Source organism: Equus caballus, chromosome 22, assembly GCF_041296265.1.
Source record: "Equus caballus isolate H_3958 breed thoroughbred chromosome 22, TB-T2T, whole genome shotgun sequence".
Taxonomy (NCBI): domain Eukaryota; kingdom Metazoa; phylum Chordata; class Mammalia; order Perissodactyla; family Equidae; genus Equus; species Equus caballus.
The window spans coordinates 19,582,775-19,606,993 of record NC_091705.1 but is presented as its reverse complement, the minus strand read 5'-3'; the positions used below and the strand labels follow the sequence as shown (position 1 = coordinate 19,606,993).

At 52.7% G+C, this 24,219-nt stretch overlaps 1 protein-coding gene across 7 annotated transcripts in view; it reads left to right on the top strand.

Annotated features, from left to right (window-relative positions):
- The window catches only part of SMOX (spermine oxidase), a 36,786-nt gene extending 13,787 nt beyond the window's left edge, over positions 1 to 22,999 (top strand). For 2 of the 7 annotated variants that reach the window (XM_023626164.2, XM_070247767.1), the window contains exons 2-7: positions 9,581 to 9,814; positions 13,531 to 13,757; positions 17,954 to 18,127; positions 18,695 to 19,049; positions 19,741 to 19,901; positions 22,505 to 22,999. In XM_023626164.2, the coding sequence (XP_023481932.1) occupies positions 9,607 to 9,814; positions 13,531 to 13,757; positions 17,954 to 18,127; positions 18,695 to 19,049; positions 19,741 to 19,901; positions 22,505 to 22,642 (1,263 nt within the window). In that variant the 5' untranslated portion in view covers positions 9,581 to 9,606 and the 3' untranslated portion in view covers positions 22,643 to 22,999. Of the gene's footprint in view, positions 1 to 9,580; positions 9,815 to 10,673; positions 11,399 to 13,530; positions 13,758 to 17,953; positions 18,128 to 18,289; positions 19,050 to 19,740; positions 19,902 to 21,956; positions 22,047 to 22,504 lie in introns of all 7 variants that reach the window. The other 5 variants (XM_023626163.2, XM_070247764.1, XM_070247766.1 and 2 more) reach the window with 4 other exon arrangements.
- The last annotated feature ends 1,220 nt before the right edge of the window (positions 23,000 to 24,219 follow it).

The following is a 24,219-nucleotide window of genomic DNA, read 5'->3' as shown; positions in this document are numbered from 1 at the left end:
TCCTGTCATTGTACTTACAGCCTCATAGACCTTGCCTGGTAGGTCTAAGTGCCCCCAGTAAGTGGGGTGGCCCTTCTCTCCTAATCCTCTATTCCTTTCCTGTCGTCAGACCACAGCGGTGTCACTGTGGGATGGAGTGTTCTCTCTGAGGCCTGGAGGTCTTGCTCTGGAGCCATCATGCAGGAGGGTCTATGACCTCTCTACTGGCTGTGGCTACCCCACCCACATCTGGTGTGCCAGCCCTTCCTGTGGTGACCCCCACTAGCATGCAGACTTGGGCCTGTAGGAAAATAAATTTAAGAACCATTGCTGCTACATGCCTGGCTCTGGGCTAAGCAGTTGTATTGTCTCACTCAACCCTGTGAGGCAAGTCCTCTTTCTCACCATTCTACTGATGAGGCTCAGGTCACTCATTGAATATGTGGTAGAGGTTTAAACCATTGGTATTTAAAAATAAGTGATCTGACTTCAGGGCATATATGAAAACTATGGTGCTATAAGGTGTCCCCAAAGGAGGGGACTATTTATCAAGTTGGGTCATCAAGTGAAACTCAAGTAAGTATGTTTTTGTGATTGTGTTTGTGTGTATGAGAGAGGTGTCTCTTCCTGGGATTTCCCCAGGGCCATGGTGACTTGGGTGCCTCAGCACAGGGCTGGAACCTTGGTCTTGAGGCTGTTTTTTTGTCCAGATTCAGCCCTTTTAGGAAAACTTTCTCCCAGTGGAGTGAGTGACGGTGAGCACCATTTCCCATCAGCCCTCCTCTTCCCACGGCCTGGTCTGCTGACGCCAAGGGCTGTCTTGCACCAACGTAGTTGCCAGTAGATCAGTTCTGTGGTTTGAACACAGAGGTGTAAGAGACTCACCGACTTCTGTGGTTGATGAGTTCCTGGAAGGAGATTCAGAGTTGGTGTATCAGGTGTTGCTAAGAGAGAGGAAATCCAGGCCCTGGGGTCTCATCTGAGAGCTGCTGAAGTGAAACCTGTGCCTTTAGGACTTTGCTTGGGACACAAGAAGCTGGCTAATAGGGTCTGGGGTCAGGGCCAGCCTCACTCAAGAGTAGAGGTGATCACTCTCACTTTACAGATGGGGAAGCTGAGGCTCAAGTGCTAAGGGACTCTTCCAAGGCCATACACGTTAGGGGCAGAGGCTGCTGTCTGGGCAATTTCATCTTTTCCAGGAGCATCCAGGAGCAGCATAGTCACCACAGCAGGCCCCTGACCTCTCTCTGAGCTGAAGGGCCATGGGGTTTGCCTGCCTCTGGAAGATCTGGGATCTGAGAGGGAGAATGCGGGCCGTGTGTGTGGAGAGGTGACTGCCTACCTGGCCAGACAGGACATCTGCACACAGACACACGCAAAGATGGAAAACCAGGCATGGGGGTTGAGGAGCTGGAGTTGGAGATGGAAGCTAGTAGTGGGGGTGGCCCAGGTTTTGAAAGGTTCATAGGAGATGTTTAGAAGCAATCATGACCGTCACCTGATGTGACCTATTGTCAGAGTGGGATCCACTCACTCAATTAATTAATTTTGGTAAGGAAGAGCCGCTCTGAGCTAACATTTGTTGCCAGTCTTCTTCTTTTTTTGCTTGAGGAAGCTTAGCCCTGTGCTAACTTCTGTGCCAATCTTCCTCTGCTATGTATGTGGGATGCTGCCACAGCATGGCTGATGAGTGGAGTAGGTCCACGCCCGGGATCGAACCTGCAAACGTGGGCTGCCAAGGCGGAGCACACGGAACTTTAACCACTCAGCTACGGGGCCAGTCCCCACTCACTTACCTTTGCTGAAGGTGGGCTCTCCAGGGTGGAGTTTGGGGTATAGCTGTCTGGGTGTGGGCGTGGGGGCAGCAGAGCAGTCCTAGGCTCTGCCCTGGCCCCCCTCCACTGCTGTTTCTCCCTCCAGCTGCACAGTCATCAAGGCTGCCAGCTGAGCTTTAGGCCCGTCAGAAAGACCCCAGCCTTTCTCAGGCTTCTTTCCATGCTTTCTTCCTCTTCTCCACCACCAGCTAGGCTGCTAGCCTGGAGCTGGGGCCTCTAGTCTCCAGGGTCTGTCCCAGCAGGCAGCGATAAGTCGGGGTCCTAGAACAATCTACCTGTGTCTATCCCATCTTGCAGAGCATCAAGGGAAGTAGAGGCCCGCCCAGAGAGTTCCAGGAATGCCTCCCCCACCTGCCTACCAGTGCTGGTGTGGGCCCTGCTTTGTCCCCCATACACTAAGTCCAGGGCTGCCTCTCCCTGCAGTGCAACCTCCCTGCTTCTCTTCTGAAAAGGCTTACAAAGCCTTTTCAAGTTGGGCTTTTAGGGACTTTATGCATCTGGATGCAGGGAAGAGACGTGGGTAACAAAGACATGGTGCTCAGAGAGAAGTCTAGGTGCCGGGATGGAAGATGGAGCCCCCAGAGGCCCTTCCCCACGTTGGCCTGTGAGGTGGGAGGGCTCTGAGGAATGAGGGACCCTCACCTTTCCCCTTTTATGAGCTTGGGGTTGGCTAATGGCCGCCATCTCTGATACCTGCCCCTTACCCCCAAAACTGGGTATGATGGGCAGGCTGAGGCAGGGAGGGGGGTCAGTCGAACACAGCCTACAGGGCAGTCTGATTGATGTCGGGGTTGTGGTCCAGTCTGAGATTGGGTGGGACCAAGGCTGAGGCTGAGATTGGAGCTCAGATGAAGATTGGGATTCTTCCACAAGTGAAATGGTCTGGGCACTGGCAGAGGTGGCTCCCACCTCTGTGCTAGTCTCTTTGGGGATCCTCCTCTCTCCCTCCTGGTCTAAGGTGGCCCTAGCAGGTGGCCACACATTTACCTCTGCTATCATTTAATCTTCCCAGCAATCCTACCAGGTAGCTCTGCCTATTTCCGTTTTACAGATGGGAAAGCTTGAAGACTAGAGGCAGTCGAGCATCAGATGGGGCTTAGATGAGAATGTCCAGGAGGCGGGGGTGCAGATGCTGTGTCTTTGGGGTGAGTTCAGAGGTGTTGGCTGGATGGGGCCCAGAGAAGAGAAGACACTGGTCTGGGACCGCCTGGCAAGGGAGAGACTGAGCTGGGCCTGACCCCAGGTCTCTGGGCCCCTCCCTCTCCTTGTCTCCTGGGCTCACAGGCTGCCCTGCCCTGTCCCCACGCTTCCCCTCTCTTCCCCCCACCCTCTCACTGTGGCTGGCCGGACCTGGCCCGGCAATGTTGCCTCCTTCACTTCCTGGCTGGCTGGCCTGCGTGAGGGGGGCTGGCGAGGGTCTGGCTGGGAGGAGTTGGAGCCCAGCCCCTCCCTGGGGTTGAGGAGTGGGAGGAGCCTTCTGGGCAGACACAGAGCCCCTTTGTCTAGGCCGCTGTGCAAAGCAGCTGGTCTGGGATTTCTGGGCATTTTTTTACATTTGAAGAATAATTGCATTGTCTGGGGGGCCCGCGAGAATCCAAATCCCTCCCCGGACCTGCCAGGCAGTCCAGAGAGATTCCCCTGGACCCACCCCCCAGCTTCCCTCCCCTCTTGTTAGAAGCTTGAGGCAGAGAGGGGTCCCTCCAGGGAAACTGAGTTAGGGCTGTTGCCCTTGGACGCTAGGAGGAGAGACTTGTTAAGTGCCCAAGGTTGGTTGGAGAGGGCACAGGTGGCCCCCAGAGCCCTGGGCTTAGAGGAGGGGAGAAGCCTGCTTGTTGGAAGGGGTGGGCCCATTCTGGAGAGCTTCTGCTCGCAGAGTCTGGACCCTAAGGGGTGAGGTGAGGTGAGCCAGGTGGGCTGACTGCCTTGGCCATTCTCTTCTTCTCTGGGAAATGGGTCATTCATCCTGGGCTGACCTTGAAAGAAGGACAGGGAGGCAGACGCATTTGGGAGTAGCCTGTGTTCCGAGGGAGCCAAAGATGGGTAGACATTTTTTGTCTCTTGTGAGGGGCGACTTTGGAAGGGTGTGGGGCACATGGGAAGCTGGCCCTTCGTGGCATCGTTTTTGTGGTAGTGCCCACTGTTGCGGAGGAAGTGACCTGCTGTTTGCTGGGTGAGCTGAAGTAGACTCCCAATGCTGAGGAGGAAGGGGTGCCTGCACTGAGCTGGGCCACTGAGCCTCCATGCCATTCCCTACCGGGGCTCGGAGAGAGGGTCACCAGCCTAGCCTGGGACCTCAGCCCTGCTCAGCGATCGTGGGGCTGCAGCCTCTCCTGAATAACAGGCAACAGGAGTTCCTGGTCTGATTTGCCCATGCTTTGAGAGCAGGCAGGGGTGGCATGGTGGTGGTTGCAGAGCAGAAGCAGTGCCAGGAACTCGCATTTCCTAGGTGTCTTGTGCCTTCAGGAAACATCACTAGAGCAGGCCGGCTTTGCTGGTGGTTCAAAAACACAGCTGCACGACCACAGTGCCCTGTGCAGGGTGTGCATGTGAGAACCCAGACCCAGCTTCTGTGATGCCTGCAAGAGAGACGTGTCCACAGGCCTTCACGTGGGCTAGGCTGGGGATGCCCAAGACTTTGGTGAAGTTGGGGTTGTGTGTATGTTTGGGGGGGTGGGTGAATGAGATTTGAAGCTGGAAAGGTCAGCGGGGGTCCAGAGGGTCGAGGCTGACGTGCTGAGGCCTTTCCCATGCGGGAACGTAGCAGGTGCTCGTGAATTGCTGGATATTATCCCTCGTTAATGAGAGGTCTGGCCAAGCTTGTCTTTAAGGGGTGGGACTTGTGCAGGCCCAGCAATTCTCTACGGGCATGGTTCAGATGGAGGAGGCAGACGGGCACCTGTGGAAGCTGAGGGTAGAGGCAACAGTGATTTGGGCTGTGGGGTTGACTTGGCTTGACCCCATGGGAAGGGCAGGTCCTCCACTAAGGATACCTTCAGCTTCCAGCCTTGGGAGTGATCGGTGCTCCAGCAGCTTTAAGCACTGTGGGGGAAGCACAAGGAAATGCGCGGTGCCCCCAGCTCAGTTCTGGGCATTTCTAGGAGGGGCTCAGCAGGGTTGTGACTGTCAGATGTTGGAGGCCAGGACTAAAACATGTCTCTGGTATATGGCGATTAGGAGGCACTTCTTAAGAGGGTAAAGGGGGACAAAATGAAACTCGTGAGGATGTTCAGAGAAGGTGGCTGGGGAAGTGGCAGTGGACACATGCTTGGCCGCTAGTGTCCATTCCCGTTGCGTGGCCTCCTAGTCTTCATCCATCCTTCTTTGGTGACCCTGCCATGGGACAGGGCTTGTCTTCTCTCTTTCCCACTCTCCTTGCCCTGCTGCCTTCTGTCAAGCTTGGCTCCTTGGACAGGTTCAGTGAGGGCAGTATTGGCTCCGGGCAGCAGGGGGAGGTGGTGGCCTGAAGGCCAGAGCAGGGGGTGGGCAGGGGGGCTTCTTGAAAGAGGGTGGGACACTCATGCTGTGGCTGGCCTGATTTCTTGAAGCTACCAGGCTTGGCTGTCTGCAGCCATGGGGGCCCCCGGCTCCCACCCCCATTTTGCCATGGAAGCTGGATCGAGAAGGCAAGTGTCTGTTGCCCTGTGCCTCCCTCCTTCCCCTCCCCTCCTCCCTGCCTGGCTGAGCCAGCACTTTTCTTCTCTCCTTTATCTGCTCGAAAAGTACAGGGTGTTCTGTTTCTCCTGTGCATACAGATCAAGGAGCGGATGTTATTTATTTATTTCTTTCTCGAAGGCGAGAGAAGGGCAGGCAGGCACCGAGAACCATTAAGGGTTTCTTCTTCCTCAATAAGGCATTTTCTCATAAAATTAAAAAAAAAAAAGTATTGGAAAGGAAAAGATGACACAAACCAGCAGAAAACAAATTGCTTCTCCCCTGCTCCTCACCGCCCTAGCTGGAGCTCACAGGGCGCTGGAAGGTCCAGCTCAGCATTTAGCTGAGGGCCCAGCACATAGTAGGTGTTCCCCTGGGTAGTTTTCTCTCTCCCTTTCGGTTTGGACCCCAGGGTGTGTTGGCTCCATGGGCCAATGTGGGGAGCCACAGGGCAGACTCCTCATCTCTCTGCCCTCTGTGGGCTGTGCTGGTGGCTTCTCTGGCTTCCTGGGGACCCCAGGGGTTGACGGGCCCATCTGGGACAAGGCCTATAAAGGGACATGACTGTGGGATTAGCCGTGAGGGTCAGGGGTGCAGGTGACCTACATGGCCCCTGCTTACCTGCTTCCGCCTGGCGCCCACATGTGATGTCTATTTGAGTTCAAGGTCTCTGAGATGTTGGGAACACAGTCCTTTCTGTGTTCATCTTCAAGGCTACCTGCTGGCCTGCGTTTCCCACAATCCCTTCCTAAACCCCATGCCAAAGACAGTCTGCTCATGATTCAGCTACAGAACTTTACAAATGATTTTCACATGAGGCTCTTGAAAATGCTGACAATCTTGTGATATCCACATGGGGCCTTTAACTGTCACAACAATGTAGTTAGGACAAGCCAGTCACTTCGATAGAAGGAAATGGAGGCTGGGAAGCCAGGCAGTTCAGGTAGCCGGCCGGGAAGGTGCTGCTGCCCCAGTGTTCTTCCCTATAGGGCTTCCCAAGGCAGCAACTTATCCACACCCCGGGTTTTCAGAGGTGGTGCCCCACGGAGCCTGGGAGTTCTCTGATGAGACTTCAGGGGGAGCCGGACCCCGTTTCATCCCAGTCACACCCTGGGCCCCACGGGAGCTTTTCAAGAAGGCGTTCCACCAGGGAGCTTTGAGAACCACTGCAGCGATCCCACCCTTCCATTGTATAAGAGGTTGTTTTGGGGGGTGGCCTCGGGCTCGGGGTGGGGACGGAGGCCTGGAGACCAGCACGCAGGCAAGGGCTCCCCCAGTGCTTGGGAACTGGGGCGTGGGAGCAGGGCGGGGTGCCTGGCAGGTGGCGTCAGCAGCAGCTCGGAGCACCCCGTGTGTTTACAGACGTGACGCAGAGCAGGCTGGCTGCCGCGTCACATCGGGGACCCTTCCTCCCCGATGGCCGCAGAGGCAGCCTGTCCAGGCAGCCACACCCTCACCTCTAAATTTAGTCCACCGGAAGGCGAACCTGGGGGAGGGGAGGGAGGCAGAGGGGGAGCGGGGAGGGGAAAGGGGGAGGTGGGGCAAGGACTGGAGCCAGCCCTGAGCCCCGTGCTCGCGGGAGGCCGGGCAGAACACCGTGGGGTGCGGGGGTGGGGACAAAAGCAGCACAGAAGGAGGCGGGAGAGGAATGGGAAAGCCGCGACATGGCTTCTGGAAGGGGGTGGGAGCCAAGAGCAGGGAGCCCCTGCCCGTGAACGGAGACTCTGCCCGGGGTGGGCGGGGCGGTGCGGGGCGAGGGCTCCGGGCCTCGGGCGCCACCTTCCGGCCCTCTGGGGAACCGCTCCTGCGCGGAGTGGGCAGGCCTGGGTGCAGGAAGTTTGGGGGCAGGAGTTGGGGGACATTCCCGTCCTTGCCCAGGGGTGGCGTGGGCAGGTAGAGTGGGTGGGAGGGGGGAGGCATAGGAGTAGCATCACAGCCTGAGAGCATATTTAGAAAAAGACCGCTTTGCTAAACCTACGATAAAAAGATGTTAGAGGGCGCTGTGCAAGTAGGATGGAACTTCAGCCCTCAGACCTTGAGATGGGTGGAGAAGGTCAGGGTGCCAGCTTTCATCGTTTTATGGGGCGCCAGGAAGAGATATCTGAGTGGTTATTGAGGTATGCAGACCTGCAGTGATGGCACGGATCCTAAATGCCCAACTCAGTGGATCCTTATATGTACATTGTGTAACCACCCTTCAGATCGACACATATTTCTTCCACCCCAGAAGGTTCCCTCCTGACCCTTTCCAGTCGTTCTCCCCCTCCCAATCTCTCTTCTGTCATCACAGATCGATTTTACCTCTTCATGAACGTCACGTAAATGGAGTCATACAGGAGGTGCTCTCTTGCCTCTGGCTTCTTTTGCTCGATGTTAAATTGCTGAGTGTATCAGGAGTTCTTTTTATTGCTGAAAAATATTCCCTTTATGAATATGCTACACATAGCACAATATATTTCTCCATTCTCCTGTAGATGGACCTTTGGGTTGTTTCTGTTTTTTGGCTATTATAAATAAAGCTGCTATGAATATTCTTTAGCATGTCTATCTGATGGAATATGCCCTGTTTCTCTTGGGTGTTATTCTTAGAAGTGGGATTGCTGTGTTGTGGGAACAGTTTTGCTCAGCTTTATTAGGTATAGGTGACACCTTTTTTTGGTGAGGAAGATTGGCCCTGAACAAACAGCTGTGTCAATCTTCCTCTTTTTGCTTGAGGAAGATTGGCCCTGAGCTAACATCTGTTGCCAGTCCTCTTTTTGCTTGAGGAAGATTGTCACTGAGCTAACATCTGTGTCAGTCTTCTTCTACTTTGTATGTGGGTTGCCTGCCAAAGCGTGGCTTGATGAGTGGTGCAGGTCTGCACCCGGGATCTGAACCCAAGAACCCCAGGCCACCACCGCGGAGCACGCGAACTTAACCATTATGCTACCAGGCCAACCTGGTGACAGCTTTTTATATGCCTCCTATCCACTGCCCAGCAGCCACCTTCCACCCACGTTTGCTCCCCTGTTGTTAGATCCTGGATACTATTAGAGTCTGCAACCTCTGCCACTGAAACCTCAGCAAGGGCATCTGGGATCTAAGTTGTTTGGGTCAGGGGAGGAACAGGGACAGGATCAGAGCTGAGTGACTCTCCGGGATGGCCCACAAACACCTTCAAACCCTCGTGGTCACTCTGGGAATAGAAGGGTAGCCTTCTGGGGCTGGATTCAGGGACCCTCTAGGCCTCACAGCCATCGGCTCCCTAGCCTGGCGTCTCTGAGCAAGCTGGCTTAGCGTAACTGTCAATTTGATGTCTGGCCTCTGGTGCCACGGGTCCTCATGGCCCACTGTTTCCTGGGCTCCTTGCTGCTTTGCGGTGACTAAGGGGCTGGGTGGACTGGGGAAAACAACCAGAGACCTACCCGGAATAGCAGAGGCTCATCCAATATAGGCCTCGTGGCACTTTCTGAGGGGGGGGGGGGGGCGGGTGGAGGGCAGGACTGTGTCCTGCCCACCAAATTGCCACCTCATTGAGGCTGTGAAAGACTAACAGAAAGCCAGAGAAGAGAAGGGGCAAGGGAGAGCCAGGCAAGGGAGGGAAAACAGAGGGTCCAGTGCTGTGTGTGCAAGTATCCTGGTTGTGCGAGCATCCTGAGGTCTGTGCAAGCATCCTGGGGTCAGTGTGAGCATCCCCAGGTTGGTGTGAGCTGAACCATAGCAGCCATGCTGGGCTGATTTGGTCCAGGGTGAGCAGTGCCAGGGGCAACTTCTCCTGACTTTGGCCTTCTCGGTCATCATATTTCTGGCCGGCTCTTGTCTCGACCTTGGGGAAGAGGCCGTGCCTAGCAGGTTTGGGATGAGATTGATGGATTTAAGGGGCTCAGGGTGGGCTCCCAGCTTTCCTGCTTGCTGGTGGGGGCTGCCCAGCTTGCAGCCCTCCCTTTCTCTCTCCTTCCCTGTGTCTCTTCCTCCCTCCCTCCCCACATCTTTTGGATTTGGCGCTTGTCCAGGTCCTCAGGGAGGAGGGGGAGGGCTTGAGGCTTCCCCTCGAGGGCAGAGCCCTTGAGTGTCCCTTGGGGCAGGTGGAAAGGGAAGGCAGGGCAGGTGAGCTGTGACACCCCCACCCCCCGCAGGTTCCTAGGAGGCGAGTGCGGACGGTATGCAAAGTTGTGAATCCAGTGGCGACAGTGCGGATGACCCTCTCAGTCGTGGCCTACGGAGAAGGGGACAGCCTCGCGTGGTGGTGATCGGCGCCGGCTTGGCTGGCCTGGCTGCAGCCAAAGCGCTTCTGGAGCAGGGCTTCACGGATGTCACTGTGCTTGAGGCTTCCAGCCGCATCGGAGGCCGCGTGCAGAGCGTGAAACTCGGTGAGTGCCACCTTGGTGCAGCCACCTCCCAAGGTCACCTCTTGTCCCCCAGTGCCCTGGGCCTACCTGAAATCTCAGTATTTTAGCTTCTTCCCTGGGGTAAGTGATCCATCATGCATGCTGCCTAGGCATTTTCCAGAAGCTTTATTTGCCCTCTCAGCAGCCGTCTGAGGTGGCAGTGTGGGCCTCTGGCCTCCATTTTTGGGACGTGACCTAAGGTTCACAGTGTTTAAGAGGGAGGGGACACCGAGAACCAAACTCTCTTGGCAGTGAGTGGACCAGTTTCTATTTCACAAGAAGGGGAATCCTGTAAGCTTTTATTGGTCATTAACTTTTGAGTGTGAATTAGTAAATCATGACTGAGAGCTAGCCTGGCACAGCAGGAGCTCAGGGCTGCAGAGGTGGAAGGGGATTCTGGGCCTTCTTGTGGGTGGTGGGCAGGTCTTAGGATTGTCTGGGAAGTGAGTCTGTCTAGGTTGCAGAGTAATGAGGACTCTAGAGAAAGCAACCAGGTAAGACTGTTACCCCAGGGGTGGGCAGATTTTGCCAGGGGTCTTAGCCAGTGGGGAATTGCCAGAAATGCAGCTGGAGGTCAGGGCTTCCCAGCTAGGGGGTCTGACCAATGAGAGGTTGAGCAGGTAGGGACCAGGGGGACCGTGCACGGTGGCCTGAGTCTGTGGGCTGCATTGAACCTCCGGAGGATTTTGTGTCTGTCTATTCCCACACGGGGCAGCAAGGCCAAGCAGCGTCTATGTATGCCCGCTTTTGCTGGATGTGGCAACTGGCTCAGAGAAGTAGGTGGTCTGGTTTAGACCAAGCAGAGGTTGGGGAGACATGGGGACTTTCTCTCTTCTTTCAGAGACTTTGATCACATTAGGAGTCTTCCCCGAGAACATTTCCTGGAAGGCGTACGTGAGGTTGTGTCTGTCTTCTCCTGGCACACACAGGAGTTGTGTTGGCAGTGAGGATGAAGGCGCCATCCAAGACACTCATAAACCTGGGGACAGTCAGCAGGGAAGTCTTAGGACTCTTTGCTCTACACCTGATGGGGTGGCTGGGAGCCTTAGGGAAGGGGTGGCTCCATTCCTGGTTCTTGAGTCTTGTTAAAACATTCAGGGTCTGACACAGAAGCAGAAGACTTGGGGACAAATGGCCCGGTCTCAGTGGTAGCTGACAGCTGAGACCTGCCATGCAGTGAAATGATGGCACAGGACAACGAGGTGGGAGAAATGGGGCTGCGGGAGGCTGAGGGGGTACGCATCAGGCAGGAAGCCTTCCTGGGAGGAGGGAGCCAGGGCAGGGCTTCAGGTGAAGGTGGGAGTTGGGTAGATAGAAGAAAGAGGGGGCAATACGTGTGGAATGATCTATGTGAGGAAGACCAGGCCGACCCTGCCAGGAGAGGGGAGAGCATGTCTGGACAAGGGTGTATGTACCTGTGTTGTATGTGCAGTGTGAGACGGTAGCTGTGACTCATGGTGGTGAGAGCAGGGATTGAGGACCAGAGGCTCCAAGGACACTGTGGAGTAGACATGGAGATGGTGTCTGATGCCCTTTGGATGCAGGGGTGTAGCAAGAATGACAGAGGTGAGGTGCATGTGGAAGACGGTGGGAAACATCCTCAGACTGGGGCCTGCTCTGGTCCGCCCTACCTCCTTGCAGAGCCTGGGGGATGGGGTTGGGGCACTGACCTTCCTGCTGACCTCAAGCTGCTCACCTCGTTCCTGCTTTTGCTGACTGTCTGGAGCCAGGAAGGGTGCCTCATGCCTGGACGTCACTGCTCAGTGATTATGACGTAGAGCTGCCCAGTGTGCCCTGGGAAGGTCTAGGACCCTCCCCCGGGTGCTGGCCCCCTTCTCCTATTGGGAACTCAGGTCAGGCACTTTGGGGAGCCCCAAGCCTGAGGCTCTAAAGGAGGATTAGGAATAAATGCCCCCAGGAACCCACTGGAGGCAGGGCACTGGATTTTCAGCTTTTCGTGCCCTCCAGGCTGCCAACTTTTCCTGAACAAAGAGCGCTACACATTCCTGCCTCTTTTTCCAGAGACACCAGGAAATTCTGTCTCACTGGCTGTGGCGTGAGGTTGATTGTGTTTGCTCTTGCTCTGTGTTTGGCACATACATGCATACAGGGCTATTTTTAGTAACTGGTGGTTTAATTAGAAGCAGCCCAGGAAAAAGAAGGCACAAAAAAGAGAAATACTCAGTTCCTGGGGTTAGGGGGATTGTTGCAGTGTATACATCTTGTGGTGTATCAGATAGCTATTGCTGCCTAACGAACCGCCCCAAAAAGTCATGGCTTGAAACAACACCATTTTATTTGCTTATATTCTGTGGGTCAGAAATTTGGGCAAGCCTCAGCTAGGCGGTTCTTTCGCTAGTCTTGCCTAGGATCCCCCACATAGCTACAGTCATCTGGCGGCTTGACTGGGGCTGGTTTGTCTAAGATAGCCTCACCCCTGTGTCTGTGGTTGGAACTGGCTTTTTGGCTGGGCCCTGTGTCTCCAGCAGGATAAGCCTAGGTTTCTCTCCGTGGTGGTCACATTCTAAGAGGGTGAGAGTGGAAGCCACGAGGTCTCTTGAGGCCTAGGTCTGAATGTCTGAAGCCACAAATGTCACTTTCAATGCGTTCTTTTAATCTAAGCAAGTCACATGCCCAGCCCAGATTCAAAGGGTGGGGAGATAGATTCCACCTCTTGATGGGAGTGGCAAAGTCACGTTGCAAAGGGCCGCGTGTAAGGATAGTAGAAATTATTGTGACCATCTTGGCAAAAAACTGACTACACGTGATATCTTGAATCAGGCCACCCAAAACAAAACAAAACACCAAAAAACGTTCCTCTCTATTCTCCTTTCATTATTTCAACTTCCCTGGGAGCTAGGCAGGGAAGGAGACAAATGCATCAGAGTCCCTGCAGCATCAGAAGAGGAAACTGAGGCCCAGGCGAGAGGCAACTTGCCGCAGAGCATCTCGGCTGTGGACAAGGTGGTAGAAGCAGCCCCCAGCCCTGCCCCGGAGTTGCCCCCTGCCCCTGTCGGCCTCTCAGGATTCTGCCACCTGTGCTGTGGGATGAGAGAGCTTAGTTTTCTCTGGAAGTCTGTTTTAGACTGCCTTGGGGAAGAGTCTTCCAGACTGGGATGTTGGCCCTCTTTCCTCTGCCCCAGACTGAGTTGGGAGGTGGCCACTTTCTGTCTGGGAGAAGGGCTTAGACTCTGGGCCACCGGGATGTTGAGGTGTTAGAATAAGGTCAGAGGGGGACCTTGGGTCTGGAGGGCAGGGTCACTTCCTGGGTCTCCTCACAGGTGACCTCCCTCCCCTTGCTGGGACCACTGTACCCTCAGGCGCCACAGAATTTCTTCTGAGGGGGAGGCGCCCATGAGGTGGGAGGGTCTGGTGTCTGGTGTTAGCTTAGAAAAAGGTGGGGTGGAAAAAGAGAACCTTCTGACTAATCCAGTGCGGTGATGCTGTGGCAAATCACAGAGTCGTTCAGGGGGGCAGTTATCTCAGCCATAAAGTGGAACCCATTTTGTGCCACATGTGTTTCCATGGGGAACTTTTCACTGAAGACTTTGGTTGGTTGCCAGAGGGGGATCTAATCCCTTTTCTGCTCTGTTGTGGGAGGTGGAAGGATCCTCTTGGAGGAAGGAGAGTGAGGCAGTGTTCTGGCCCCCTTTGAAGAAGTCCCTGCCCCTCTAAGGGCCTCTTATTGTCACCATCAGGACACTCCACTTTTGAACTGGGAGCCACCTGGATCCATGGCTCCCATGGGAATCCCATCTATCATCTAGCAGAAGCCAACGGCCTCTTGGAAGAGACAACTGATGGGGAGCGCAGCGTGGGCCGCATCAGCCGCTACTCCAAGAATGGCGTGGCCTGCTACCTTACCAACCGTGGCCGCAGGATCCCCAAGGACGTGGTTGAGGAATTCAGCGATTTATACAACGAGGTGAGGCGTTAGCAGGGCAGCTGGGCACAACGGTGTGGGGGCAGGGAGTGCCCTGGCAGTGTGGGGGGAGTTGGGCGACCTGCTGGGGATGTCTACGATCTCGGTCATGTCTTTGCACACTCTCTGGGCCTACATTTGGAAAATCAGGGCAATTTGGGGATAGAATGAAGATGATGAGTGAGAAGTACTAGGTAAGAGATTATTGATACACATGATTACATCTTTCTCCAGAAAGGCCTTGAACATCTTTTATTAGATTTATTACTAGGCTATTAGTACTATTTATTTATTTAGTACTATTTATTACTTATTTGGTGATTGTTGTTGTTATTGCTTTTGAATACTTTTGTAAATGGTAATTTAAAAAAACTTTATTTTCTAATTTTCCCCAGTATATAGAACTATAACTAATTTTTATATATTGATTTTAGCCGCCTTGCTAAATTATTTTAATTCTAATACTATATCTATTAATATATTAATTTATATTCTAATAATATTTTGGAATTTTATGTTTGTAATCCTATAAAAAATTAGAATTTTATTTTTTCCTTTCTAATCTTTAGACCAGCAGTGTCCAACGGAACTTTTCACAATGATAGAGCTGTTTTCAGCCCTGCACTGTCCAGTATGGTAGTCACTAGCCACATGTGGCTCTTGACCTCTTGAAATGTAGCTCATAAAACTGAGGAACTAAATATTTAATTTAATTTTAAATTGCTACAGGTGTCTAGTGGCTACTGTATTGGACAGCACAGCCTAAGACTGTTTATTTATTTTTCTTGCCTTGTTGCACTGGCTAATAGCTCCAGTACAGTGTTGGATAGAAGTGGCAATGGGACACATCCTTCCTTGTCTTATTCGGATTTTTTAAAAATGTTAATATTTTTGGTATCTTTCATTGGTTCTGTGACCTGCACTGAACAAGCAAGGTAATATGTAGGTCCTGCCTTCTGACAGCTCATCCTTTATAGTATAAGGATCTTGCACTCCAGGTCAGTAAATTGGTCAACAAGCATCTATTGTGGGGCCGGTCTGGTGGTGCAGCGGTTAAGTGCGCACATTCCGCTTCTTTGCAGCCCGGGGTTCATCGGTTTGGATCCTGGGTGCGGACATGGCACTGCTTGGCAAGCCATGCTGTGGTAGGCATCCCACATATAAAGTAGAGGAAGATGGGCATGGATGTTAGCTCAGGGCCAGGCTTCCTCAGCAAAAAGGAGGAGGACTGGCAGTAGTTAGCTCAGGGCTAATCTTCCTCAAAAAAAAAAAAAAAAAAGCATCTATTGTACACTTTCTATGTCTCTTGAGCATGGGAAAGGAGAAATGACCCTTGCTTTGGGGTAGTCCATGCTCAATATGGAGGGCAGTCACACTCAGTGTCTTATGTGTGTACACTCACAAAATATGTTGTGTGCAGTCCCATGGTATTGTGTGTTCGCACTCATGTGCAAAGAGACTGAATTTTTAATGAGAAGATAAGGACTAGTATTCTTCAAAGTAGAGCTTCCTGGTCTACTGGGAACCAGTCATACCCTGATCCCAGGTTATTGTGAGTGCTTTAAGCATGGATGCCTCTTGAGAGTGTCTTTCAGGGTCCATGACTTACTTGTTCTTTTAAATGTCCTTAAAAGTAGATTGTTATCAACTTGTGCTCATGGGTTTGATTTTTGAAAGCCAAGAGTGTGAGTCATGGAAAGTAGGATGGATAGAGGTGGGTTATCACTCTGGGTGATACTTTGGGTCAGGAGGAGGAGGTGTTAACCATGCGGTCAAGAGATAGATTTGCAGTACTGAAGGCCATTCTGAGAGGTGTGCTCTAAGCATGTGAAGCCCTGCCTGGGGGTGGCGTCAAAAATATGCAGCCTCCCTCCAAAGGTGATGATTTTGCAGGGCTACTCATTTGAATGTGTTATATTTGTTAACAAATAAATGAGTTTGTGCAGTTGTATCATATGGAGCTTAATCTCTGGAGCAAGACTGCCTTGATTTAAGTACTAGTTCTACCATTTATTAGCTGTATAATCTGAGCAAGTTATTGAGCCTCTCTGAGCTGTACTTTCCTGACCTGTAAAGTGAACATAGTTATACGTACTTCATAATGTCATGAGGATTAAATGAGATCCTGATGAAAAGTGCTTAATGAGAATTGAGGTGAGTAGTATTAGACATTACAGGTCTGTCCCTTTTCCCTTGGTCACACTGGGAAGGTGTCATTTAACCCAGGACAGGAGACTGTACCCATGTGACAAACCCACGTTCAGTTAAGGCTGTCCTAGTTGGTGGTTGACACAAAGAATCGCTTAGATGGACTAAATTTGTTACTCCTCAGCTGGGCATTTTGGCCTTTAGTCAACATGGGCTGAGGACTGGGTACCACGCTGCTTATCACCAAAGGAAACAACCCAGGGAGGAGGAGGCGAGTTGAAAGGCTGATTCTTTGGCAGTGGTCCTGCGTGAGGAATTTGCTGAGGACTCCAGTTAAGGCCAAACGCCTAGCATCTTGTGACTGTAGGGAGGAAAATGAACAGTTTAACTCATTCTCTTCTTTATATTTTCTACTTTAGAGACATGTTTAATTCATGTTTCTGTCTCATGTGGAGGCCTTGCCCTTGAGTGGAATGTTGGCGGGTGGGAACCCACCCTGGACTCCCCAGCTGGGGTGCCAGCTACTCTGTAGCTACAGGGCCTATACCTGGGCTGAGTGACAGGGCAGATATCACTCCCGTGAATGTGTGCTGACCAAATTCAAACTCAATTTACGAAGGGAAACACACCACTAATCAGCACCAGCCCCAGATGTTTGTCCTAGGAGCCCACATTTGCCGGTGTCTTGGGCAGGAGAGTGGGCGGGTGATCACGCTCACAGCCCTTCAGTGACGCCAGGGCCTTGGACAAAGTCCAGAGTCCTTGACATGACTCTTAGTTGTTCATGCCCCAGCCCCTGCCTGCCTTTCCCATCATCTCTTGCAACTTTTTCTCTCCTCGCTGCCCACTTCAGCGAGACTGAGCCCTTTGAACGCATCTTATATCCTCTCCCTCATCTTTAAAGATGCTGTTCTTGCTGCCTGAAATACTTTTCTTCTCCATCCCACTGCCCCCCTGACTACCTCCTGACTGTTCGAGGTTGTCCAGGTTAATCTTACAACCCCTGGGTTCTTTCACGTCACAGTACATCATGTAGATACAGCTGAGTGATGGAAAGCCTCCCCAGCTCGAGTGAGGGCAGGGGCTCGGTGCTGTGTCTGTGTTGCTCACCATTACAACCTGTGTCTGGACAGAGCCCCGTAAATGTTTGTAGAGTGAATGCTGGGGCTCAGGCCTTGTCCTTTGGCACCCCATGCCTGACCCAGCACTGCTCACCTGGGAGCTATGTACCAGGCAGGCAGCGGAGGCGGTAGAACCCTGCTCCAAGGGACCGTTCATCGCTTTCTGTTGATGAGGTGAGGGTTGGAGTTCTTGCCAAAATATGCCCGTGAAGTGTATTTTCATTCCATTTCCGTTCCACACTGGGGCCTCCCTCCCCTCTGCATGCCCTGCCCAACAGGGCCATCTTCCTTAAATGCAGCTGAGTCCTGCAGTAAAGAGGGCACGTTGTGAGGACCTGAGCAGGGCTAGGGAGGGTCTCCTGGGAGATCAGATTCCAGGGCCCCTTCTGCTCTCTCTCCCCCCAAATACTGGCTAGGCCCCGGCTCCAGAGTGCCCTCCTGGGAGAAGGCGGAGCAGACATGCTTTGGCAGGGGTGGCAGGAAAAGGGTTCATGTTTTTGGTTCTTAGAAAAAGGAAACATGCACAGACCTGGGTTCTCCAGCGGGTGGTGCACTCAGCTGTGTAGAGCCTCCGGGGGCAGGGGTGGGGGATGGTTCCTTTCCCGCAGACTGTACAGGCACCAGAGGTTTCACTTTGTTCTAAGCAGGGGCCCAGCACGAGAGCCTCCAGGCCATCCTACCTCCCTCACACACTCAGAGGGTGGTGTCTGGAGGCAAGGAAGCTGGCTGCCCAGGGCAGCTTGCTACACTCGAACCATGACTCAGTGGGTGCAGCCTCAGCATTGCATTGATTCACCAAGGGAGAGGCGCTGTGGGCTCAGCACATCTGGGAACACCTGGGAGGTGGCAGTTTTTGAGTTGGGGCCCTTTGGTCTGAGATGGAGGTGGGATGAGGGGCTGTGTTTTCAGTCTCCTGGGTCTCTCTGGCAGGTCTATAACTTGACCCAGGAGTTCTTCCGGCATGGTAAACCAGTGAATGCTGAGAGTCAGAACAGCGTGGGGGTGTTCACCCGGGAGGAGGTGCGCAACCGCATCAGGGATGACCCTGACGACCCGGAGGCCACCAAGCGCCTGAAGCTCGCCATGATCCAGCAGTACCTGAAGGTATCTTTGCTGTCTTGGAGCTTTGTTAAGTACAGGTGACAGAGTGAGGAAGACTGATTCTGGGGAATCTGGGTCCAAGGAGGGCGGTGCTGCTCTGAGGTCCTGCCCCAACTCTAGCTCAGCCCTGGTGGTCATCTGGCTCCTCTCTGGCTCTTCCTACAGGTGGAGAGCTGTGAGAGTAGCTCGCACAGCATAGACGAGGTGTCCCTGAGTGCCTTTGGGGAATGGACCGAGATCCCCGGCGCCCACCACATCATCCCCTCAGGCTTCATGCGGGTTGTGGAGCTGCTGGCTGAGGGCATCCCTGCCCACGTCATCCAGCTGGGGAAACCCGTCCGTTGTGTGCACTGGGACCAGGCCTCGGCCCGGCCCCGGGGCCCTGAGATTGAGCCCCGGGGTGAGGGTGACCACAATCACGATACCGGGGAGGGCAGCCAGGGTGGAGAGGAACCCCGGGGGAGCGGGCGGGAGGAGGATGAGCAGTGGCCGGTGGTGGTGGAGTGTGAGGACTGCGAGGTGATCCCGGCGGACCACGTGATTGTGACGGTGTCGCTGGGCGTGCTCAAGAGGCAGCACGCCAGCTTCTTCCGGCCAGGCCTGCCCGTGGAGAAGGTGGCTGCCATCCACCGCCTGGGCATTGGCACCACCGACAAGATCTTTCTGGAATTTGAGGAGCCTTTCTGGGGCCCTGAATGCAACAGCTTACAGTTTGTGTGGGAGGACGAGGCGGAGAGCCGCACCCTCACCTACCCGCCTGAGCTCTGGTACCGCAAGATCTGTGGCTTCGATGTCCTCTACCCGCCCGAGCGCTATGGCCACGTGCTGAGCGGCTGGATCTGTGGGGAGGAGGCCCTCGTCATGGAGAAGTGTGACGACGAGGCAGTGGCCGAGATCTGCACGGAGATGCTGCGGCAGTTCACAGGTGCGTCCCTGTGCCGCCACTGCCTGCTTCCACTGGCCTCTCTCTGTTGGCCATCCTCTGCCAGACCCTCTGAACCCCCTGAACGGTATGGTAGCTCTCCCCTCCCCAGATTGTGAACCGAGGTGGCCCGCCCACTGGGAGAGCTGCTGCCGGGCACCATGTCCCAGCTTCGGGCACCTCAACTGCAAGCTGTCCTCCGTTTGGAACTTAAAACACTCAAAACCATAGGTGCTGTGTTTCTTCTCTTTAAGAGCTGAATGGTAAAAATCTTGGGTATCCCCAGGAAACCTCAGATTGCCCCTTTCCTACTCATGCTGTCTTGCTAAGAGATGGATTTGTGTTTTACCATCTGATTCTTCAGTTGAACATCTTTCCTCCACTGTCCCAGAAGAGCCTCGTGAGAATCCTGACGTGGGAAGGGGAAACATGATGCTCTGGAATGTTTTTTTGGATAGGGAAATGAAGGCTCAGAGACATGAGCTGTTTTGCTGGGGGTCACCAGGAGGCGTTGAGGGGTGCCCAGCTTGAACCACAGCCTCCTTCTCCATCCTCCACCCTCCACCCTCCATGCCTACCTGTAGCAGCCTGGTCCTCTTGCAGCCCCGGAGGTGGAGTGGGAGACACAGGGGTGTCTGCTGTGTGTGGCCCTTTCTTATCCTCCCTGCTCTTGGCTCTTCTGACTCTCTTACAGGGAACCCCAACATTCCAAAACCTCGGCGAATCCTGCGCTCAGCCTGGGGCAGCGACCCCTACTTCCGTGGCTCCTATTCGTACACGCAGGTGGGCTCGAGTGGGGCAGACGTGGAGAAGCTGGCCAAGCCCCTGCCGTACACGGAGAGTTCCAAGACAGCGGTAAGTGTGGGTATGCTGGTGCGTGAGGCATGTGCTGGGTGAGGAGGCGTGTGTGTGGCTATTCCTGATGTGTGTTTGGTCCAGGGGGAGGCGGGGGAGGGTTTGTTCACTGAGGGGTGCCAAGGTGAGTCAGGGATGGAGTAGCTCCTATAATGAAAGAGGAAACAAGGAAATGTGCACTTAACATCTGGAAGAAAAGATGAAATCAAAGTGAGATGTTAACTGCTTTCTTGAGGTTATAAAAATGGAGTTATTTAATGCTATGCTGTCCGATAGGTAGCTATTAGCCACATTAAATTAAGTTAGTTAATTAAATTTAAATGAATACATTGAAAATTTAGTTCCTTAGTTGCACTAGCCACATTTCAAGTTCAGTAGCCATATGTGACTAGTGGCACCTTATTAAATTGCGTAGCTATAGAACATTTCTATCATTGTAGAAGGTTTTATTGGACAGCACCAATTCAATGGAAGTAAGTTTCCCCAACATGGTTTAGAAAATAAAATTAAGAATAATGACCATCCCCAAAATTGTATCAACTATGCATTCAGAGAGGAAATAATAAATCTGAGAGAAATAACTATATTGTCATGCACTGCGTAATGGCATTTTGGCCAATGATGTATATGGTGGTGGTCCCAAGGTTAGTACCATAGAGCCTCGGTGTGTAGTGGTCTATACCATCCAGGTTTCTGTAAATACGCTCTATGATGTTCGCACAACGATGAAATCGCCCAATGGCACATTTCTCAGAATGTCTTCCCGTCATTAAGCGACACATGACTGTATATATTTCTACACCTATAAAATGGATTTTGAGTTTTCCCCACCAAGTGTACACATACAGTAAACGTTAAAACCCTAACAGAATTATAGTTAAAGCAATTCTGTGGCATAATTGGTGAAGAGATTTCGGCTAACGTGGGTTGTGCCTACCCCAGCCGTACTCAGGGGGAGAGAGGAAAAGGCCCTCACTCCTGCCACAACCATCCCCCGAAAAGCAAACTTTCTCATGTCACCTCCATCACTTAGGACTAGTGCATGTAACAAAAAGCAAAACAAAACAAAAAGAACTGACTTAAGACAGAAGTCTGCTTCTATCACATAAAAGGAAATCAGAGGTAGGGGTCAGGACCCAGTATTGCTAGCACCTGGCTTCCACCTTCAAGGCCACCTTGTGGTCCAAGAAGGCTGAAAGGCCTGCTTCTCTCACATCTGCATTTCAGGCTGGAAGGAGGGGGACAGGTGGACGGGCAAAAGAGGGGAACCCCTGGGGCTGAATCAGTGTCTCTAAGCAACCATGCACTTGAAGCTGATTGGCCAGAACTTAGTCACATGACTACACCAGCTGCTGGAGAGGCTGGGACATGTCATCTTTATTCTGGATGGCAGTGGACCCAGTTAAAAATCAGGGCTTTGTTACTGAGGAGAAAGAGGAGAAGGGATGTGGAAGTAGGCAGCTTGCCCTCTGCCACAGGACGTGCCCCTCTTTCAGCTTAACCACCTCTGCAGGCTCCTTGTTAGAGGGTTACAGCCTCACTGCTCAAAGTGGGTGGTCTGTGGACCAACAACCCAGCATCATGTGCGAGTGTGTTGGAAATGTAGACTCAGCCCACCCCAGACCTGCCGAATAAAAACTGCCTTCTACCAGGGTCTCAGCTGGTGCCTTTGCACATTCAGGTTGAGATGCACTGGGATAAAGTCTAGACTCAAGCTTGGAATGTGTGCGCTTGTACTTTGCCTGGACTCCACCTAGATAGCCTGCTTTCTGGAGGTTGAGCTGTGGCTGTTCCAAAGTTCTCAGTGTCCCCTAGACAAGGCCTGCTTTAGCGTTTTTCACCCCCACTTTTCCTTCTTCCCAAAACGTCCTTTGCCGGTTTATTTACCCAGCATCTTTTGAGAAGCTGCCCAAAGGTCCTGTCCTCTGGGAAGCTTTGTGCGACCCCCTGACAGTGGGCCTCTTTTCTGGGCTCTCAGCGCCTTGCCTAAACACCCATTACATCATGTTTGACACCGTTTAGTAATCAGGTTTCGTGTCTGGCTTCCCCACCCAGCAAGGAATCTCCTCAAAGCAGCAGCCCGGTCACCTTTTATCTTCCAAGTGCCCAGAACAGTCCTTGGACCCTATTAGGGGCTCCATAAAGGTTTGTTAAATTACCACCTAACGTTATTGAGTGCTTATGTTCTTCCAGGTTCTAAGTGCTTTAGATACATTCTTTCACTTAATCCTTATGACCACCCTCAGAAGGAGGTGGTATAAACTCATTTTGCAGATAAGAAAATCAAGGCCAAGGGAGGTTAAACCTTTTTAGTGAGCCTGAGTTCACTAGTAAGAGGCACAGTGAGCCTCTCAGACTGCATAGCCAGGACTCCTAAAAACCTCACAACAGAAAGAACTGAGGCCTACATGTTTGGGGAAGAAGCAGGGGAAAGTGGTCAGGTGGGATGGGCAACTCCTCATCCTCTGGAGAAGCAGCAATACCTGCATCTCAGATGTCTGCTCATTCCTCTCTTATAGTATGGATGGGAGGTTCTGGGAAAGACAGGCAGCTTCTTGGTCTTTCTTGCCCCTCCACCCTCACTTCCCTGTCCCCCTACCCAGCCCATGCAGGTGCTGTTCTCAGGTGAGGCCACCCACCGCAAATACTACTCCACCACCCATGGTGCTCTGCTCTCTGGCCAGCGTGAGGCTGCCCGTCTCATCGAGATGTACCGAGACCTCTTCCAGCAGGGGACCTGAGGGCCTTCTCACTGCCAAGAGTGTTCCTTAAAGAACCACTAACTCGTGACTGCCAGCCCTGCCCCTTGCTGCTGTGTGTTCCTAATTTCCTAATCCTCTGTAGAGTGGACTTGTATCTTTTGTAGGGATAGACACCCTAACTGGCTTTGGACCTGGCCCTGTAGCTTTTCCTTTTCTCCATGCCGGGTGGTGACCAGGGTGGGGCCCGTTGATTTACCTCTGTGATCTGACCTCTGACCTCCCTGTCCCTCCCCTCCCCCCTTGTTATTGTAAGTGCCTTCAATACTTTGCATTTTGGGATAATAAAAGAGGCTTGCCCTTCCCAAGTTCCTCAGCTCCTCTCTTCCATTTTCCTCAGCCTCTTGTGTGTGTGTGTTTTTTTTTAATCATACCTCCTTTGAGTAGGGGGATGGTGGGGGGAGCTGTAGCCTGGCTGTGGCCTCAGAAGAGCAGGTGCCTACCTTTACTGGAAGGGGGATCCCCTCACCCTAATCTGTTTGTGGTTGTTTGCCTTCCTGCTGGCAAGGCCCCTTGGGGATAAGGGCCCCTTACTGCCCAACCCCAGCTCCTTCAGGACAGGCATGGGTCTGCCTGCTGGCCTTTTGCCAGACTTCTCAGAGCCTGATTGGGTGACATGGCCATGTGGAGTGAAGGTTAGTTCCATGGGAGGGGACACCTGTTCAGGCTCCATGCCAAGCTCTGATGTGTTATTACTCAGTGTCACCTGGCCATGGAGCCCTGGGTCTGGCTATTAGGGTGCCTGCTGTTGACTTCTGGGAAGGTGGCTAGTTTGGCCATTTTTTGGGCAGGGAGATATCTCTAAGTGTCACCCACTTGCTATATTCCAAGGGCCTGCCACTTATTGCGGGGGAGTCTTTTCTGCCCTTTTTGCTGAGTAAACACACACACATACATATCTCTCATATGGAGTCACCTGCATACACATACACAAACCTACATACACTCACTCTAACCCAGATAAACCACCCCACAGCCTTATACTACGCTTAACTACATTGACCCACACGCATGGAACCTTAATGAACATTTAGCCATTTTCTTACTCCAGATCTCTAGTGATAGAGTTTGAATTCTATAGAGTTGAGGGGTTGGGTGGTAGAGGAAGTGAAAAGCCAGGTGGGCCCCCCTGGCCTAACTCTGTGTGAGCTTAGGTTGGGTTTTCTTCTCGGAAGTTTAGGGCACTGCCCTTGATATGGCTCCACATCCTCTCCCCCCTCACCTCAGGTTATGATGGAGATGTCCAACATAGACACACCTATACTTGTGCCTATGTGCACCCACCCTCACACAACCCCATATGCATACCCACCTGCATGCATGTATCTAACAGGGATTCTTGCTTTGCCAGGGTTGATACACCAGACATCTTCATGGAGTTTATGTCAGCGATTCATAGTCACCTGAGGCATAACTTAAAGTATGTCTATATGTTAATTTATATATATATATTTTTTTTCTTTCTTTTCTTTTCTTTTTTTTTTTTTTTGCTGAGGAAGATTTGCCCTTAGTTAACATCTGTTGCCAATCCTCCCCGTTTTTGGCTTGAGGAAGACTAG